We start from the raw sequence: 15,944 nt of genomic DNA, 5'->3' as shown, positions 1-15,944 counted from the left end.
CCTGAGGCCCAGGGGTGCCACCACGTCCAGTGTGCACTGCCCGGTCCTATAATGGACCGGCAGCACTTGGCGTTCTGAGCTCACAAGGGCCTCACAGTTGAGCTGGGCTTTCGAAATGAGCTTGTGTGATCAGCTAGAAATTCACAGGAACTAATTCATTTCGTATACACCTTTCAAAAGTCTCCCTGTTTTGATCTATGTTTCTGAAATGCAGACTGTGGGCACCTTTTACAATTCCCTGATGGCACCAATATAGGTTTAAATAAAGTTACTGCATCATCACCCCTCCCCCCACCACTAATGAGTATATTTGGGGCAGCTTTTGACTAAATAAGGACCCTTGTATGAGTGTGTCTGAGGCAGGCGCGATGGGCAGTACAGGGAAGGTGTGAACCCTGACACGCCAGGAGAGGACTCTGTGTGGTGACTGGAGGAGTCAAACCTCTGTTTCTGCTTACAATTTATGCCCCGTCTAGAGTAGAAATTCTTCCTTCCCTGCTCTCTGTGTGTCTGTACACGTGTGTGTGTGCCCAGAACACAGAGCATGCTTGATGAATATCTGCTGAAGGGGGCAGCGAGCGCAGGTCTAGTCGAAGCGCTCGGCGCCTTCCAGTCACACGCATACGCGCACCCGTGAGTGGTGCTTCCGCACACCGGGCGCTCTTGTTTGCACGTCCGTGGGCACACTCTCGCTGAGTCCTCCCGGTAACCCTGCGGGGCGCGGGCCGTTGTTTTACCCCCAGTTTACAGATGAGGAAACTGAGGCGGGGAGAGGTGGATAAATTGGCCTCACATCACATAGCAGTCAAAGCCAGGCCTCTGTGGCCCATGGGCAGGGTGCCCCTGACCATGATGATGATGACACTACACCACCCTGAAGAAAGTCACCCCGTCACCCGGCTCAGCCTGCCCGCTGGAGGGTGCAGAGGTGCAGAGTGATGGTGGGTACGTGTCTGCTCAGGGTGTGTCCGAGACTAAGGGGTGGGAGAGACCGCCAGCTCCAGAGGCACTCAGGAGTAGTCGACACTGCTTTTCAAAAGTGTAACACAGATTTTCCTCAGGGGAGACCGTCTCATCACCCACACAACTCTTAAGATAGCCACAGCTGAGTCCAGCCAGGCCCCTCGAGCCCTAGGGTCAGCGTCTCCTGATGGGGAGGGCAGGGGGTTCTGCCAGTTGCTTTGTGAGCTTCACTTTCTACCACCTGCACTGCCGCCCTGGGGAGCAGGTTCCCGTGGGGCCATTTCACAGATGGTAACTGAGACTCGGAAAAACGAAGTCACTCGCCTGAGGTTGGACAGCAGCTTGTGTGGGGCTGGCATTGAGCCAGGCCTGTCTGACTTTGGCGCCTTTAACCGCCACCGTGCATGGCTTCTTCGCATCGTCTAGTTTTTGGTTACAAATGAGTAGACTCATTTGTAAGACACTTAAATGACACAGTCCTATTAAAATCTACAGGTTTAAGTTTCTGTTTCCCCTTTTAACCTCACATTTTCAGTTGTTGACTATTGGTTTCCCTCACTGGCTGACAAACACTCTAGTTTCCAGTAAGACTGCAAAGTTTTTCCAGATATAGCCATTTTGGAAAGAGTGAAATAAAGAGGAATTAATAAAAGCATATTCTCTAAGTCCCAGTCCAAGATGTTGAGGTTAATGGAAACCACAAAATCCCTCTTCACGGATTGAGACAAATAAAACCATTTATGAATGGGGCACAGTTTGGGGGTGGTAAGTGTGATTGGTTCCCCAAAGTAGAATTTGATGAAATTAAATAAAATAGAAGAGAAGGCATGTTCGACGTTCAACTCCTGCAGTGTTGGGTTTCACGCCACCGGCCACAGTTGGGGCGCCCCGGCTTGCTCCGTTGCAGGAGACCCTTCCTTCACTCGCAGGGCCCACAGTATTCTTCCCGGCGAGGGGCTCTACTAAATATAACTCACACGCCCGTCTGCAGTGCCAGTTGGTTACCTCTCACCTCATCAGCGAACAGGCTTTGAATTCCAAGTGGCCCATGCGTGAAATAAGCCTTTGGAGCCAGTTTTAACATTTTGTGTGACAATTTCCTGCAGTGACTTCAATAAGAAGAAAAACACGTGAAACTAGGTAATGGATGCAAGACGTAACAAAACAGGAGATCTCAGGCCCCCGGAGATGTGGAGGCCGGCTCTCTCTGCAGGAGGGGTGGACTGTCTTTCAGCCTCATCACCACACAGCCAGCGCGGGGCAGGTGGGGTGCGGTGTGGAGGGTGTGCATTCTGGGATCAGGTGGATACAGGACAGGTTCACTGTCTCGTTCTTCGCTTTCCTAAGTGAGGTGCCTTGGGGAAGTAGCACTGCCCCTACTTCCTTAGCTGCAGAACGGGAGGAGGAATACTGTGTACCCAGGGTTGTTATGAGATGAAGTGAGATAATGCATGTGAAGTGCTTAGCACCGTGCCTGGAACAGGGCAAAGTACCAAACAGCAGAAGCTTTTAGCACGACAGTTTGTCACCCTTGCCGCCTGAGTTCTGAGGTGTGGGGGGCAGTGGCACCGGAGCCCGCCAGCTGCTCAGGTAGCACTGTCTCTCCCCTTCCTCCCCAGGGCAGCAGCAGCTCAGACTCTCTGGAGGGCCAGAGCTGCGACTATGCCAGCAAGAGCTACGACGCCGTGGTCTTCGATGTCTTGAAGGTGACTCCCGAGGAGTTTGCTGTAAGTAGCAGAATTGATGGGGTGCTGGGCCCGCAACTGGGTGCTAGAGGGGTCACGGCCCAGGGTTTTGCCCAGGTTGGAGAGGAGCCATATACCCAACAACAGGGGATTGTTGAATAAAGTATTCTTTTTGAAATACTGCGCAGTGTTGAACAGGATGCCTTCAATCTAGAAGTGAACCTCTTTGGGAGGCCTACACATACATATGAATAGTAAGTGGGAGGAGCCAGTTACAGCACAATTTATAGAGAACGATGCCATTTTTAAAACGCACGTACAATGTACACATAATTATTTTTGCATAAGAAAAGGTCTAGATTTAATATTTACATATTTTTAAAAGATTTTCTTTCTTTATTTTTAGAGAGAGGGGAAGGGAGGGAGAAGGACGGAGAAAGAGGGAGATAAACATTGATGTGTGGTTGCCCCTTGCACGCCCCCACCTGGGGTCCTGGCCCACAACCCAGGCATGTGCCCCACCTGAGAATCGAACCGGTGACCCTGTGGTTCTCAGGCCGGCGCTCAATCCACTGAGCCACACCAGCCTGGGCTGATGTTTACATATTTTAAATATTGGGATATATACAGCCAAACATTTGATTTACTATAGTTTCTGGTTATAGGATTCTGGGTAATTAGAATTTAATTTTTCTTATTTTTATTTGTAAATTTTTATAATGACTTTTTGGGTTTTTTTTTTTACAATAATACACAGTATTATTTGGGCAATTTTGTAATGGTAAATTTTTAAAAATTTGATTTTTCTTCAGCCAGTGTGGTCTGACCGAGAGAGTGCTCTTGTGGTGGAGGGGCAGAGTTGGCTCCTCGATCTGCCACAACTTGGTTTCTTCCTTTTACGCTCTATGGGCAGAGAGAGCACATTGGCTCGGGCCGACCTTGGGCATGATTGGGAGTGCTGTCCTCGGGCTGCGTGACTCTGCAGGGCCACAGGAGGAGAAGTGTCTCCTCCCAGGCCCACTTCACCCTGCCCCCCTTGCTCTAACACGTTTCGTGCCCTCCAGGATGCCACAGGAGCTAACTGGGCTCCCTCCCAATGCCCTGCCATCATTGGCTCCCATGTCCACTTCGACTGGGCCATGCTGAGTCTGGCACATGCATCTACTCTTTCAGTGTGTCTAGGGACCCTTTCAAAACCTGTGTAGAACTCTGTAGTGGGTCCCTTGTGCTGGAGTGAGACCCCGAGTGCTACCAGGCCTCTGGTCCCCGCTGTGGTCTGGCCAAGCCAACTCTCCTGCCCCGATCCGCTTGCCCTCCAGCTATGCGGCGGCTGCCTTTCTCCCCCAGACTCACCGCATCCCCCTGCCTCAGGGCCCAGTGCTTATTCTTCCTGCGGTCCTCACGGCCCTTTTCCATGTGTCTCTTAGCCTCTGTTCAAACATCAGTGCTTGGAGAGGACTTTCACAGGCTAAATAAGTAGCATCTCTCCATCACTCTCTCTTCCCTTACCCTGCTTAATTGTCTTCATATCTCTTAGTAGCTCATAGTCGGTGCCCCGTAAATGCACGCTGACCGACAGGCGCCAGGCCGCAGAACAACCTCATGAGGCAGATGACAGCCCCCGATTTTCTAATGAAGAGACTAAGGGTCAGGGAGACTACTTGTTTGGCCTGGGTCAGGTGTGGGCAGAAAGTCTGAGCCCTTCATCTGCGCGCTGTGTAGTCCATGCCGGGTGGTGGTGGAAGGACGGCTCCCGTGTTTGAACTACGTCTAGGTCGTATGCCAAATGTTTGCCATGCATTTTCTAATTCACTTTTTGCAACAGCCTTACAAGTGAGGCATATTCATCCTTCTCAATATACTAATGAACAAGCAAATTCCTAGAAAGCTTACCTCTTCACACAGCAAGTGGCGCTGTGTGGGATTTAACACCGGGTGCCTGACGTTCTGGACCAGCACCATCCGAGAGACCAGTAATCTGAGCCACATCTGTGACTTTCAAATTTTCTAGTAGTCACATCAAAAAGAGGTGAAATTAGTTTAAAAATACTTTTTATTTAACATAGTACATTTAAAATATTATCATTTCAACCCGTAAGCAACATAACATTATTGAAATACTTTGTATCCTTTTTTTAAAGTAAGTCTTCCAAACTCAATGCGTATTTTAAACGTAAAGTGCTAGTGACATTTCAAATAGCCACATGTGGCTAGCGGCCACCTTGTTGGGCTGTGTGACTTTCATCTGTTCCCTGGGCCACGAGACTCTATTGCCTCTTCCTCAGAAGGCTTCGTGGGTTTTGCTGGCCGCTCGCTGAGCTTCTACATTCTATTTGCTTTTGTTAGCTTGCTGTATTTTTGAGTTGTATTTTGTAGCTTCAGGAAAGGAATGAAGCAATAATGAGGTTTAAAATCCCTTTACAGTTGTCCATCGCGAGAAATGGCAGAGAGCTGGGCCGCACGTAGAGTAACATCGCCCAGCAGGACTCCTTGGGGAGACCGTGGGCCTCACTTTCTAGCCTGAGCCCTGGACTGATGCTCAGCCTTTCCCTGGGCAACTTTCTGGGCCTGGAGAACTGCAGGGAGAGGTGAAGGCTTTGAGGGTACAGTGCCTACACTCTGGCTGCCTCTGCCAGAGCTGGAGTGTCTTGAGCTCAGATGTGAAGCCGGGTCCCCTGCAGTCCTTGGTGTCCGGGGAAGCATAGGCATTGCCAGGCGTTGGAAGTGAACTGGACCACCTGGTATTTTAGTTTCCTGTCTAATAATATGAGAGAAAGAAAAAAGTGAGATACAAAAGTCCATTAAAAATCACTTACGTGGTTTGGGGAAGCTGGTGGCGACAAGAGCAGAGTGTTTCATCCTTTCTCAGTCCTCACATAGCACACTCGGAAGTCCATTCACAATATTCACGATACAACTAGGTGAAAAGTCGTCCCTGTCAAATCCAAAACACAGGTGCTGGGCATGCACCACCAACCAAACCTGCAGAGTGTCAGCATTGGTGTAGCAGAAAACAGAAGCGAGCGTGGGGGCATCAGGCAGACTTGAGAATAAGAGAACTCCAGAGTTTTCAACAGGAGTTCCCTGGGAAGTTTGGCAGATTAATGTGAGACTAGCAACGGAAACTGAGAAGGATTTTGAGCACTTGACTGATTGATGGGTGGAAGAGATCTGTGGACTGGCCCCTGTACTCTCTTGAAACCAAGCCACCAGGGCTCACTTCCAGGACAAGGCTCCATGCCAACAACAAATTCAGTGTGGGGTGGAGTCACAATGATCAGGATAGGGGAAGTTAGGGTTAGGGAAAAATAAAATAAAACTAAATAAAGTATGTGTGTGAGAAATCTCACAAAGCAACTGCATGTTTTTTTAAAACGATATTTATTTATTTTTAGACAGAAGGGAAGGAGAAAGAGAGGGAGAGAAAGATCAATGTGTGATTGCCTCTCATGTGCCCCCTACTGGGGACCTGGCCCACAACCCAGGCATGTGCCCTGACTGGGAATTGAACCAGAGACCCTTGGGTTCACAGGCTGGTGCTCAGTCCACTGAGCCACACCAGCCAGGGCAACAACTGTGTGTTTTTGAATACTATGTGAAGGCCACCAAAAAGAGATCTGTATGAAGTTAGAAGGGCTACCCTGAACCGTGTTTTTCTCTAAAAAGTGCAGGAATGCTAATTTTGCATAGAAATCAAGAAGATGAAAATTACTTTTGTCAAATCTCTAAGTTACTATTTTAAAAAAAAAGAGTAAGGAGAGGATTCCTATAGATAATGAAAGAATGCCAGAAAGACATGCCACCGAGTAAGCGAAAACTGTAATTATTTCAAACTAAACTTACAGACATTGAGATTATGCTGTGAGCCTTAAACAGCATAAGTCTGAAGTAGAAAAATTTCAGGAATGAGGTGACAGAACTTAGGAAAAAACTGAAAATAAAAATACAATTCTAGAAATGAAAATCGACCTAGAAGAAACACAAGAATAGACAAACATAAGAGAAAATGCCTGCAGGCAGGAAAGTTATTAATATCAAATGAAGAAGGAGTTAATAAGACTGAGAAAAAGTGACAAATATTGATGGTGGGCAAAGAAGATCCAACACACAGACAATAGAAATACCTGAAAGGGGAGAGTAAAAATGCACTGGAACTGAAAAGATACTTAAACTATAATTTAAAGAACTTTCATAAAATAAAAGATTCGAAATGGCGTATTGAAAGAGCACATGATGAAGGTGACTATGTTACCCGAGTGGTCAGTGCCATCGACATGTTCTTGGTAACCTACTGGGTGTTACAGGGAAAGAAAACCCTTTGGGCATCTAGACAAAGTAGCGAATGGCTTTGCGATAAACAATATTAGATCACTGCTAGTGTTTTTGACAGAAACACTTTTTGCCAAAAGAAAGTAGAATAACAAATAAATCAAGGAAAGAAAAAAAGTCTGAGCCAAAAATTTTGTATCCAGCAAAACCTTCAAGTATAAAGGACACTGCCTAACCCATTAGGAGCATGCAAGGCCTCAGAGAGTGTAACCCCTGTGAGCCCTTCCTGAGGAATCTGCTGCAGAACAGGCTTCAGGCAATGAAGAGGATTAGAGAACCATCACTCAGAAGACTGGTGGAGGGCAACAAGCATGCACTTACAATAGAGTTAAGACTAAATAAGAATTAAAAGGGAGAAGGTATAATGGCCGTATGTCCATATAATAGGCATAGTATGACTATTATATTTAGTATAAACCATAAAAAAGGAGAATGGAGAGAATATATGCAAAATTTCATAGCTTTTCTCAGTAATTATACTGATAGCGTTGCATTAGTATTGGTATTCGGAGACCACTGTGTGTACATATAGGAGAAAGTAAGGGACTATTATGGGGTACTGTAATCCTATATGCCCTGTGTCCTTGAGGCCAGGATTTTTGATACAGAAGAAGGGAGATACAGATGTAACACAGAAGAAGTAAGTTAGGGGGGAAAAAACGTTCCGAATTTGAATTTGAAATATCAGTATGAATTCTAGATTGTGGTCTTGCAATATTATTTGTCACTAAAAGACTCCACGGCTTCCCAGATAACTGGTCGGTCCCAAGTCTGGGACAGGACATGTTCCAGATAACCTGGTGCGTCCTTCCAGTACCAGCGAGGAAGCTGTCAAGGACTACTAGGGTCATGTCAAAGGGACTCAGGAGCTAGCTGGAGGGAACCCCCACTGCCCAGTGATGGGACAGCGTGAGCTCGAAAAGGATAGTAATTGCAATTGATTGAGACCCGTCAAACCATAGGTTATCACTGGATGATGACAGGGAGCCAATTTATTTTCTCAGAAACTGAGAAATGTAAGGGTAGACTCCAGTATTTGTCCTGCCTTTTATCTTTGAACTATACTGGGTAACTAAATAGTAGACGAGAGAGAGTTTCTCTCTATTACCTTATTTCAGTTAATAAACAGGAAAGAAATGATAGAATTAGAATAGCATCACTTTATGACGTCAGTGTGGGAAGAGATCTAAGCACTGAACGTCAGCAGCCACTAACATCACAAAAGGAGAGGAATCTTGTGCCTCCCAATGAAGCAGCACAATGCCGCTCACTCCCAGTCCTGCCATGGAGTCAGACCAGCGTCCGGTCAAGTCCCTGGGCCCAGCCGCCAGCTTGCAGGAAGTAGCGAGGACAGAGGGACACACTGACCTGCACCTGAGTGTGAAGAGCTGGGTAGGTCTGATGGCCTGGATTCTGCAGCAGATGCATTGGAAGGAACAGAAAGGTGGAGAGAATACCTGTAGATTAAAAGAATCTTAAAAGTATACGTGGAATTTAAAAACAGGCAAGATGACGCTGTGATGCCTTGGTACACACGCTGGCTTGACAAAATCGTGAAGACATTTGAGGAGAGTCAGAATAGTGGCGACTTTTGACTGGAGGAAGGAGCTTGTGATTGGGACCCGGCACAGGGAGGCAGTCTGAGGTGACTTTTTTCTACATTGTGGTAAATTATACGTAGCATAAATTTACCATCCTAACTATATATATTTAAATCCTTATGCAAGGATATGTTTATTGATTTGAGAGACACACACACATTGACGTGAGAGAGAGAGACACAGATCCGTTGCCTCCTGTACGCACGCTGACCAGGGGTCGACCTTGAAATCTAGGTACGTGCCCTGACCAGGAATTGAGCCTGCAACCTTTTGGTGTATGAGATGACGCTCCAACCAACGGAGCCACCCGGCCCGGTCTACCGTCTCACCTGTGTTTAACTACTGTACAGATCAGTAGTATTAAGTGCATTCACATTATTGTGCAACCGATCGCTAGGACTGTATTCATCTCGCAAACCCAAAACCGTACCCATCAAACAACCCTCCATTCCCCACTGCCCTCAACGTCATTCCACGTTCTGGATCTGTGAATTGGACTACTCAGGGTGCCTCCTACAGGCAGAATCACACAGCATCTGTCTTTTTGTGACTGGCTGATTTCACTTGGTGCAATGTTCCTGAGGTTCATCCACCTTGGGGCAGGTATCAGGATTTCCTTCCTTTTTCATGCTGGATAATACTCCATTGTGCATGCATAACACACTTTTTTTCTTTTGTTGTTCATTCACCTATTGGTTGGTGTGGCTGTTTTTGGACCTGGGTGGTGGTTACAAGGTGTTTATCTATAATCCTATTATGAGTCATCAAACCATGCCTTTGTTTATGCTGTTTTCTGTAAGTGTGTGACACTTCATAATAAAAAGGGTTAAAATTACTTAAGCGGTTCTCATTTTCCTGGAGGTGCTCTGCAGATAGGTTGCAGTCCCTTTATTCCTCGGTGGCTGAAAGCAGAGCAGAAAGCATTACCGGAGTCTCTCTTTGTTATCAATTGATCATGGACATCTTTCTAGGCCGACGCGTATAGATCCAATTCTCTCTTTCTAATAGCTGCGTGGCATTCTGGAGTCTGGGTATACCATGAGTTCTTTTTTCCAACAAGTCCCTTTTGATGGCCTTTTAGACTGTTTCCAGTTTTTGCTACTAAACATAATGGTGCAGTAAACCTCTGTATTCCTATCTGTAGCTAAATGTAGATCTCTATACAAACTCTCCTTCTACACTAGTGCTTTTCTTTCTGTAGGTGTAGGGACTGTTGGGTCAACAGCATACTCATTTCAGTTTTTAGGAGATGATATCTCAACGCAGTGAACGATCCTGGAGCAAGACAAAATTGCTATAGAGAACAATATTGAGATAATCAGCAGATTTTGAATGTGGACTGTATATTAGATAATACTGTTGTACTAATGATAAATTTCCTAACTGTGATAAGTTTACCATTATGTAAGCGGGTCATCTTGTTCTTGGGAAATAACATGCCAAAGGACTTAGGGGTGAAGGGTCAAAATATTTGCATTTTACTCTCAAATGGTTCAGAAAAAATGTACATGTATTATTATATACATAGACATAAAGCAAATGAGGGAAAATGTTGATAATTAGGCTATGTGAAAAGTTACAAGAGTTCATCATATTATTCTGGCAACTTCTTTGTAAGTTTGACATTTAAAAAAAATTAAAAGTTAAAAACTTTTATGAGTTATTGCCAGATCACTTTCCAAAAAGAACAAACAAAGCAGCACGTGGTCCCATCAGCCCCGATGGCACCGATGGATGACAGATCGTATCTTCCTGTTTAATTTGCATTTACTTGACTCTGGTTCTAAAACCATGCCAGACACGTGCTTCCTGTGGCCCTGGGAGCAGAAGCAGGAATGTGTCTTTGGAGCTGGTTGCTTTGTGAGCCTTCCTGCTTGTGCGCTGGCAGAGCGCTCTGAATGCACATTGAAGGAGAGCTTCCCGTGTCAGGCTCCCCGCTGATTGGCTGACAGCCTTTGTTGTTGTTAGTTTATTTGGGGGCTGGGAGGCCCTTAAACTGAGGTTGCAGTTGGGAAGGGAGGACCCAGGGCCGCTGCTGGAGAGGAGACACACTGCATTTAACATGCACAAGACATTTTTCTTTTCTTTTTGGGTAAGCAGCTATCGTTTATCCACACAATACCACCTTTTTCTTTAGGGCCGCGTCATGCAGTGGAGCTGTAGGTCTCTCCGTTCTGAAGGGTTCATAGCTCATAGCAACAGAAATGTTTTCAGATATGTGGCATTTGGCCACTTCCCTAAAAGGCTGGAATTTTAGGAGGAAGGAGGACATGGGAGAAGGGGTCAGGATTAAAGAAAGCATTGCCAAGTGACTAGCTTAATTGGACATCCTGTGCTGAGGCTTTATTTCCAGAAATAAGGAGAAGCTGCTAAGATGCTTGCGAGTGTCCTCATCAGTCCAGGCACGTGCTCCCCACCACCTCGGGGTGCTGCTTGGGAGAGAGAGTCTCGTCATCTGGTGTTTCTGTGGAGGTGATGCCACACCTCTGGGGGACGCCCTTTCTCTCTGGGAGGTGGGGGCCCCTCCCCTGGGTATGCTGAGCTTGCTGTGGAGAGGGACAGGACCTGACTGCCCCCCTCAAGCTTTTGGTAAAACTGTCTGCCTCGGGGTTCTCCAACTTCCTGGGAAGGACTGCTCACCAGCCACCTTTTCACAGGTGTTTGCTTTGTAGTAAAATGCTCTGCAATTTGTAATTGGATGCTTTTACCTACATATTGATATATCCTTGCTCTGGACACTGCATCCTTTTTGTGTGGAATCGAGAGGATAGAAACGGAACCCCCAGATTGTGTGTTTGGGACTGGCCAGTCTATTTTAAGCCTGGTGACCCCTGTTGATCTTGTTTGTTTAGAATAAAACACTTGAATGCATTTTCTGATTTACAATCAGCAGGGATCAGAATATTTGAAACTTGGACCATCCAAAAAGCATATAAAACATAAAGTCACTATTTTAATAAATCACTTGGAAATTCAGTAGCAAACCCTAGAACTGACAGCAGGATGGAAAGGACGTTTTCTCATTTTCGCATTAGCAGACTTCTGGTCCTTTTCCTAAATGACATTGCAAACATCCTGCCGGCTCTTCCGGGTAGGGAGTTAGCTTGAGCTGCGGGGCAGATTTCCAAGGCCTCTGAGCTCCCAGCTCAGATCTGCTTTCACAAGGCCTTTCTGTTCCCTGGGATGGCAGGATTAATCCAAGTTTTGGAGCGCTTGGCCAACAATCTCCACAGGCCTGGCAGGAGAAATGCCAGTCTGTTTGCCCTGCCTCGGCCAGGCACGCCGGCCTACAGGCCTCGGGGTGTAGTCGTCACTCGACACCCAGATTGTGAGGGCCAGAATCACACATGCTGATGTCCAGTGCCCCCTTGCCGCAGGTGGGTGGACCGGGCGGTGGAAGAGGGTGGCTTCCCAAGTGCTTCACTCCAGTGCTACCCACTGTCTCTCTGCTAGCGGCTTCTGTTAGTGGCAGCGTTTCCCCTCTGTGCCCATGAAGAACACCAGCCTTTCGGAGGGGGCGGAGGGGCCCTCCACCGAAGCTGCCTGCTTATTTCCCTTCCTGCTCAGAGATGTTCTCCTCTGTATGCGTACGCATAGATTGTCTCTCTGTGCATGCACACCATGCCCATGCCCACGCCCAGCACATACGTATGTAGAGAGCATCTGTCAGGTGCCCGGCCTTCTGCACCTTTCGTCTTGAATTTTCACTTAGAACCTGTAAGACAGCGATTATAGTTACCGTTTTCCAGATGTGGCACCTGAGACTGGGAGAGCTGTCAGGTGTCACGCAGAATATTGCTGTTAGGCGATGGTGCCAGATGCATACCCACGCCCGCTGATCCAGAGCTCGTGTTCGGTCCTCAGTATCGCACCCTCCCAGACCACCTGTGTTTGGTGGACAGGGTGCTTTCTTGCATTAGGAGACACCCGAAGGCCGTCGGCTCTCCTTTCCCTGGGCTGTCACAGAGGCGTCTGTTATCTGACACCTGGCACCCCATGTGACACCTGGAGATAGGCAGGTCCTGTGAATTCAGCCGGGGCCATGCTTTGGCCCGAGCAGTTGTCGGCAGTGATGCCTCATTATGTTGCTCAATGAGCTTCTAACAATGGGAACGGCCTTGAACCAGCCGTGTGCTTTCTGTACTGACAACATTAGTGCTTCTCAAGCTAGTTGTGGTGCGGGATCAATTTTTTTTCATTTCCAATCTATAGAAGGCTAGTACTTTAAAAAATACAGTAAGAGTACCGTGGCAAATTGCTGTAAAAGTTTCCGAAAGCTTGCCCTCACATTCTGGAGTTATCTCGTATGCTGTGGGCCGCGGAATAAACAGCTTGCGGTCCAGCGCTGGTCTGCAGAGGCGTCTTGAATGTCGTGCTACCATATAATTTTGAGGAGCCTTAGACTTCAGAAGAAATGGGCAATTTCTTTAAGCCACAATTTAAACAAAATTAAATTAAGAGTTAATAGTGCCTCTGTTTAGCATTCTAATTTGAAATATTGCCAACTGTTTAAAATTACAAAAGTAATTCATGCTTGAAACAAACTTAAACTGCACAAAAATATCCAAACTAAAATCTGTTCCCCTTCTTTTCAGGCCCACATGTCAAACTATTACCAATTCTTAAGTTGGACGTTCGTCTCACATCCCAGAAAGAAGGGCGTGGATCGAGATTTATGACGAGGAAAGGGATGGGGGACGCATTTAGAAATCTGCCTGTCTTTTTACTCTATTCTGTCTTGACTTTTATTGAAGGGGTTAAGTGTAACTTTTAAGAGTGTGTTACTGCTCCGTGTAGATTCAAAATAGCGCGAGTTGCCTGTGGGTTTTCTAACACCTCTTCTCTTTTGTTGCAGAGCCAGATCACGTTGATGGACATCCCCGTGTTTAAAGCCATCCAGCCGGAGGTCTGTGCCTTGTCCTTTATATTGTTCCCACAGCCACATCAGAGTGACTCATTTCTCAGTTTCTCTCCTGAGGTCTTTGTAAACACATGTGATCGATTTCAGCCCCCTTAAGAGAGTGTCCAGATGCGTTCCACTCCTGATGCTGCTCACTCTCTGAGCCAGGTGTCTGGGTTCTCCAGAGAATGTCCCCGCATCTGGTCCCCACATCTGGTCCGCTCTGGCAGGGCTGTGGCCCTTGGTGCCCATGACCTCCATGCCTGAGCCAGGTCCTGCCACACTAATTACTTGTCCCAGGCTCCTCCTGCTGAAAATGGTCCCTGTCCAGAAGGGGATGTGAGAGAACGTTTTTTCTAGAGTTTTCTTTCTGTTGATCCCAAATTCTAGTGGTTGCCTTGTGTCTGATTTTGAAACCAGGTGCTACAGCAAAACACATAAATATTTACGTTAAATTGCAATGTACATCTGTAGAAACCGCATATTCAAAACCGCGTAAAGAAAAAGTTGACTTAAAAAAGTTGATTTAAAAAAATTCCTGGAAATGCTTAGCAGTTGATAACGAGGCTTTATAGTTATTTCAGCCAGGGTTGTTTTTTATTAGCAAGTAATAGAAATGCATTTCAAAATAGCTGTGATAGGCAGAAGAGGAATTTATTACAGGGATAAAAGGGGCATTTCACAGAGTACATGGGTGTGGAGTTCAAGCAGCCCGGAGGACCACCCAGTATACAAGCCATCTTTGCTTCTTGCCTCTGCTTTTCCCTCTCCTCTCTTCTGCCTCCACTCCTGTCTGCCTGCATGGTTTAACGTGGCCTCCCCAGGGCCCACATTTATGTGGTCCCCACTTAAGCCATCTTCTATACCGAGACCAGCAACTCTCAGTCCAGCTCAGCAGGGTCATGTGAATAGTGGGGGTTCAGTGACTGAGGTCGGGAGTACGTGGCCAAGATGAGCAAGCACAGCTGAGGGGCCGGCCTCGTGAGTGGGTGCAGATTTCAGAGAGGAGGGGTGCAGAGATGTGTCGAAAGGTGTCTGCTGCAACCAAAAGTGGCTGCTGTGCATTCCAGAACACTCCTAACATGCTCTTGTTGCAGTAGGGCGGCTGTTAGGACCGAGGAAAACAGCACTGACCACAAAGTGAAACAAAGGGCCCAGGCCTCTGGGAGCTGGAATCCAACCTGTGCGGGGGGTCCAACCCTTTGGCGCCTCCGGGCCACGCTGGAAGGAGAAGGGTTGTCTTGGGCCACACATTAAATACATTGCAACAGTAATCACAAAAAAATCTCATAATGGTTTAAGTAAATTTATGGTTTTGTGTTGGGCCACATGCACAGCCATCCTGAGCCGCATGCAGCCCGCAGGCTGCCTGTCGGACGCCCCGTTAGAGATTAGGAAGAGACTAGCACTGTTAGCTGCTGTCAGCATTTATGTGAAGACGCGGCAACGATCTGTTACTTGTGTATGTGCATGCGCGTTGTGTTCCATTAGGTTTGGGGAGCAGAGCTGTGTTTGCTTTTTTGAATTGGCTGACTTCCAGTCTCTTTCTGTTTTATCTAATGTAGAGTTATCTATTCTTTCTAATTAAAACAACAGAAACAACTCACTCAGTACCTCTTGGAGCCTTTTGGGGGAGTAGTGGGTTGATGGTCACCTTAGTTCTCAGCTGAAACTATCTCTGATCACGTCCGCTGAGTAGCTTTGATCTGGAGCCGTGCAGACGTCTGGGTCTTCATTCGTGTCCCACTGAGGAGGGCAGCCAAGTGTGCTGTGAGCCCTGAACCCCAAGCCTGTGTGTGCCCAGGGAGAAGGGAGCGCTGCTCAGGCTCAGGCTGACTGTGGGAGGGTGGGGTGGGGAGTTCTTCAGAGGCACAAACAGGGGCAGACCAAGACCGTCCCCCAGGGCACTGCAGTTTGGGAGGTACCTTGTCCAGGGCATATCTGGTTTCAAGCGGTGACAAGACATTAAGGTAGAGGTGTTTTGCTTTCAAGATTTTATTAGCTTGGAGAAGAGGTTCTCAATTGTGGCTGCACATTGGAATCACCTGGGAAGCCCTGAAACACGGGGTGCCCAGGCGCCACCCAGACCGCTGAGTCTGCATCTCTGGGTCGGGGTCCAGAGCCCAGTCAACCCTACTTTGTAAAAGCTTACCACATGATTCTGGGGCAGAGTGGAGTTTAAGAACTAGTTGCTTTGAGGTATCTGGAGAAACCCCAAACTCAAATGTCGTGGATCTATGATACATTAGCTAAAAATGGAAGCATTTGTTCCTCATTGTCATTGTCAACATTGTGGGTAAAAGGAGGACCCTGGGAGCTACCCCAGCTTTTTTGCTGTTTTTATTTTTTTGTTAGTAGACTGAAAACTAGAATTTTTTTCCCTTGAAGTTGCCCGCCACATTGTGGCTGGACCACCCCAGAGTTGGAAGGACATGAATAGGGGACAATTTTAGGTTTGTTGTAGGC

At 47.0% G+C, this 15,944-nt stretch overlaps 1 protein-coding gene across 13 annotated transcripts in view; it reads left to right on the top strand.

Annotated features, from left to right (window-relative positions):
- RALGPS1 (Ral GEF with PH domain and SH3 binding motif 1) overlaps window positions 1-15,944 on the top strand; it is a 268,377-nt gene that overhangs the window by 60,995 nt on the left and 191,438 nt on the right. For 12 of the 13 annotated variants that reach the window (XM_053920557.2, XM_053920551.2, XM_053920565.2 and 9 more), the window contains exons 3-4: window positions 2,583-2,690; window positions 13,434-13,484. In XM_053920557.2, the coding sequence (XP_053776532.1) occupies window positions 2,583-2,690; window positions 13,434-13,484 (159 nt within the window). The remainder of the gene's footprint in view (window positions 1-2,582; window positions 2,691-13,433; window positions 13,485-15,944) is intronic. The other variant, XM_053920570.2, reaches the window with a different exon arrangement.

The sequence above is a fragment of the Desmodus rotundus genome, chromosome 1, assembly GCF_022682495.2.
Source record: "Desmodus rotundus isolate HL8 chromosome 1, HLdesRot8A.1, whole genome shotgun sequence".
Classification (NCBI taxonomy): Eukaryota; Metazoa; Chordata; class Mammalia; order Chiroptera; family Phyllostomidae; genus Desmodus; species Desmodus rotundus.
Note: the sequence above shows the minus strand (reverse complement) of the source record. Positions and strands in the feature narration are given on the sequence as shown.